Raw genomic sequence first — 4,828 nt, forward strand, 5'->3', positions numbered from 1 at the left:
GTATTTAATTTATAATTAAGCGGATTAACACTTTAATCGGCGTTGACAGTTGGCAACCAGTTGTCAATTATAAACAGCATTTGTATCGCTTGCCGCTGGCTTTGCCCCCCAACCCCTCATTGCTCTATTGCCGGCGGCTGGACTCAATTTTTTTTTACAGTCGGCTTTGGACAGTTGTAACGCACGTTTTAATTATTTTGACATTTTGCCATTAGCTGTAAAATATAATTAACTGCCATAAACACGATTTAAATGCAAATTAACCAACAACAAATATTAAAAAAAAAAACGAAAAAATTAAATAAAAATAAAATTCAAGTAAATATCTTATTTCCCTTGAAATTGAAGAACATTTAATTAAATAGCAACGAATTTCAAAAATTAATTACATTTATGTGTAGCGTTAGTGGCGCAGTACAAACATACATACCTATATGTACATATATGTATATGTATGTATATTGAACATTTTACTGTATTGATGTGAGTTAATAGAGTCTCTCGTGGAGCGTTATATAAATGTTTGGTTAGTATCGGGCCGTAAGCGCATTAAATAATGCTGCAAAATATGTGCAAATGATATAGTCGAGCGGAGCTGACAGATTTCGCGACTTACAGCATTAACTGGATAAATCCATTTGACAGGCACCAACAACACGCGCCGCATTTATTTAACATTTCAATTTGCAAATATTTATTGAGCGTCCGATAATAATGCGAAAATCGAGGCGAACGACGACTGCCAGTTATGACAGAGTTATGAGCTGTCAGCCAAGCTCAGAGTCAACAGCGGCACAGGTCAATGGCAATCCACAATTATAGGGAATGCAACGGAATACAACCCACAGTGCGATAATAAGCAGCCAAACATGCGAAGCGGCAGTACAGCCATTCGACATCGACAGTCAAGCTATCAATAACAGGCAGATATAGAAATGTTTGATACGGTTGGCCATTTGAATACGCATATCCTCTTACACCTGTCGATTTGAATGTAAGGACTTGTACATCTCTCTAGAGGAACGTCGAATTCTTTGATTGTCGTGATTGCTTTTGCCTCAATAGTATCGTACATATCCCAGCGATTCATCGACAACTAAAATTCACACTCGGATTACTGACAGCAAATTAACTTAAGATGATAATTCACAGTATAGCTGGTTAGATGACAGCAGATAAACTAGAAAGTGCTAAAATAAACTAATAAAGTCTAAGATAAACGAATTACCAACGATTACAGATTTGCTTTAATTGTATGTGAATATCACATCTGGTTTTTATATCCTGTACCCATGGAAAATGGGAAATCAGGGTATATTGGTTTTGTGTAAAAGTATGTAACGGGCAGAAGGAATCATCGGAGACCCCACAAAGTATATATATTCTTTCGTGCTTTGGAATGTACATTACGATCAGAAGGTTTCATTAAGATCGTACGTCTAGAAATTAAGTTATTCAACAAATACGGGCGCAGCCGCTGCTTACTGCGCAGTTAGCAGAGCGCGTTTCTATAAGTGCGTGCGGATGCATATGTACCCATGTATGTATAGGTGCATAAAAGAAATACAGAAAGATTAGAATATCAGAGTGGAGGGTTCAGGGATGCTCCATTGGATGTTCCTGATGATGCTCCAGATGAAGCTCCATTGGAGGTTCCAGATTCATTGCATGCTCCAGAGGATGATCCATTGGATGCCCCAGATGATGCTTCATTGGATCCGGACGATCCTCCGTTAGCATCAGTTGAGTTTGGATTGCGGGCAATGATGTCAACAAGATCCTTTTCGAATTTAAGTTTATTCTTGGCCAAATTTTTGATGAGCGATTCGATGGATACTGTAGCGTTTACTCCCGCTTCGACCAAAGTGTTGCCTTCCGTCAGTAAATTCAGCAAGTCAGCTTTCGCGTCTCGCAGGTTCTCCATTGATTCCTCAATCAGTGATCTGCATTTAAAGATGCTGATACCACTGCAGCTGTTCATGCCCTCAATAAGTTTCCTGACAAATTCACTATATTCGTGGAGTTTGTCGTTCAACTTTTGTTCGTACAAGGATTTTTTAACATCGAGCTCTACCAGTACGGCATTTAGATCCTCAGAGAAGCTTGATATGAACTTTGTAATAATGTCTTGCGCTTGCTTCAGGCCAGTTTCATCGGAAGCATTTTCCACGCGATCCAGTTGTTCCTTACTCCAGCTTAGCACTTCGTTCGGTATTTCAGCTAGTTGATCGTTTACTTTCTTCGCGAGCTTCTGATTTATATCAAACAGATTTAGTTCCGTGGCTACTGCGTTGAGCTCCTCAAGCAGTTCTAGTCCACTGCTCAGTGCCTTACGCTTTATAGGGCTCTTTTCAGTCGCAAAGTTTTTTTTTAACCTCGTAATACTAAAAGTCAGGTTTTGCGATAAATCCTTAATGCTTGTCGTTAACGATTCCGATAATCCATTAGATATATCTTCCCCTAGTTGCGATGCATCCGCCCAGAAGTTTTCATTCGCACTGCCTAGCCGGTCCAGAAGGTCCTCGTCAATGGCGGCGCCATCCTGAGTTGCATTCCTTAGTCCTTCGATAATACTCTTGCCGCCGTCTTTCAGATCGCCCCATATGTCATTAAATATCTCAAAACTGGGCTTACTCCAAATGCCCCTTGCGCCTAAGCACAGCGTCAGCAGTAGCAAAGTTCCCTTGTGCGACTGCATCTCGTTAGCTGAGCTTCCAGTTCATCGTCGGCTTCGCCATTTCCGCGCCTTTTATAGCGCCAGCCGGACGGCAGTGCACGGGTATTTTGTGATCAAATATTTAAGCAGCTGATACAACCGACTCACTAATATTTGCTCACTATTGTCCGCTTTGCACATAGACTGTCAGCGAAATTATGCGGACAGTGGGAGGTGTGGAGGCTGAATGTAACAAAAAAAATAAATAAAAATAAATAAATAAAATAAGTAAATAAATAAATAAAATAAAAAATTATAGAATAAAAATCAAAGATAAATATAAATGCATATGTATGCATATCATATATATGCAGTATTCAGTGAGCGCAATAGAAACTATGTACATATATACTGGTCGAAGGTATTCGAGGTAGGGATGACAATCAAATATATTAATCGATTATTTGAATCATGCATATTGTAAATTGTACGGCAAACTAAATAATTAAATGTTAAAAAATATATGTTGATATTTATTTATTATGTCTTCAATTCAGAAACAATATCTCGGAAAGATGAGTTGTTGTTAATCTGTTCCTCGTTTCCGTAAAAAAGGCACCCGCTTTTCTGTATGAATACTTTAAAAGCAGACAAGATTTTTATACCCTGAAGTCAGGGTATAATGGTTTTGTTAAAAGTATGTAACAGACAGAAGGAGGCGTGGCATACCCCACAAAGTATATATATATATTCTTGATCAGGGCGACGAGTTGGTTCCTGTCCGTCTGTCTGCCTGTCTGTCTGTCCGTCCGTCCGTCCGTATGTATGAACGCGTCGATTTCAGAAGATATAAGAGCTAGAGGCTTGAAATTTGTTTTCCTAGGTGCGTGTATATCACGCGCATATCGAGTTTATCACCAAAAATCGATAACAGCTCCCGATATTTTATTATCGATTAAAAACCAAATTTTAAATGTAGACTTATGTGTATTTTATATAATTTCACCCTCACTTTTGTAAAAGGCGTATTTCAAATGCTAGAGACTTATGCTTCGAAATGTACATACATTAGATCAATATTATTATTAAAACGATCGTACGTCTAGAAATTAAATTATTCAACAAATAAATTCTCATAATATTGCCCACACTGCAGCGCAGTCGCTGCTTACTTCGCAGTTCGCAGAGCGCGGGCCTATGCGTGCGCCTGGATGCATGTATGTATATGTATGTGCATAAAAGAAGTACAGAATGATTAGAATATCAGAGTGGAGGATTCAGGGTATATCCTAGTCGAGCAGTCTCGACTGGAGCCTTCTTACTTGTTTTATATTGATGATCAAAATAATTTTATTTGGCTCAAGTAGATTGATTGGCATCCCATTTTAAATATGATATCTCTCAATCTCTGTCAATATACATATATAGGGTTGCCAGATGCGGTGCGACGAATATGGACAGCACTTTTCGGGTCGATTTCTTAACAAAAATTATTTATTTTTTAATTACTATTAAGTTTTTATGTAAGTCTCATTGCATTTGAATGTGATATTGAGCCTGATCTTGAGAATAGTTGAAGTAAGCAAGTACTCTTAAACGATGATCAGCTTCAACGAATGACAATTAGATGAATAATATTTAAATATTGTGGAATTGACCCTAATTCAAATAAAATTAAGATTAAGAACTAAATGTTTTCTTTGGTATGTCTGTTCGATGTTCGACCGAAAATTAATGGAGAGAACATGGCAAATGGAATGAAAACGAATTCAATTGGCATTTAAATACAAAGTCTTGGCTCTGCCTCGAACTGAGGAAGATAATTGGTTTCTTGTGACTGTCTGTGCCTCTGGTCTGGCTAATTAACTGTTGTGACTTCCTCTATTGGTTTAATAGCAGCAATTGGATCAAAATTTGTGCCTGCTGCAGCTCGCAGTGCAGATGTTTGAAAATGCCTCAATGGACAATGCATATCCTGACGGCCGACCACTTCCTTTGCCCCAAACCTACTGGCTCAATTAACAAACAAAAGTAAATTACATTCGTCTATCGGTCATACATATGTGTGTGTGTGTGCATGTAATGTTTGCTTGTATTTGTGCTCTGTATATTTCTTTGAGACAAAGTCTTTGGCAGCGATTCAGTCTAATTTTGCACTTTACTTGTGCAATT

The 4,828-nt window shown here is 38.2% G+C and overlaps 1 protein-coding gene across 1 annotated transcript; it reads right to left on the reverse strand.

The window, feature by feature from the left end:
* Positions 1-1,321: 1,321 nt before the first annotated feature.
* Positions 1,322-2,738, reverse strand: LOC149091944 (uncharacterized). Its single transcript, XM_089258194.1, has one exon. The coding sequence runs from the start codon at positions 2,696-2,698 to the stop codon at positions 1,583-1,585; it is 1,116 nt and encodes a 371-aa protein (XP_089114320.1). The 5' UTR covers positions 2,699-2,738; the 3' UTR covers positions 1,322-1,582.
* Positions 2,739-4,828: the final 2,090 nt, after the last annotated feature.

The sequence above is a fragment of the Drosophila navojoa genome, chromosome 3, assembly GCF_054131105.1.
Source record: "Drosophila navojoa isolate 15081-1374.11 chromosome 3, UAZ_NAV_1.0, whole genome shotgun sequence".
NCBI lineage: Eukaryota > Metazoa > Arthropoda > Insecta > Diptera > Drosophilidae > Drosophila > Drosophila navojoa.

Bases quoted from the DNA above. Each gene is read 5' to 3' on its own strand.
- LOC149091944 (XM_089258194.1), bottom strand. From the start codon at position 2,698: ATGCAGTCGCACAAGGGAACTTTGCTACTGCTGACGCTGTGCTTAGGC.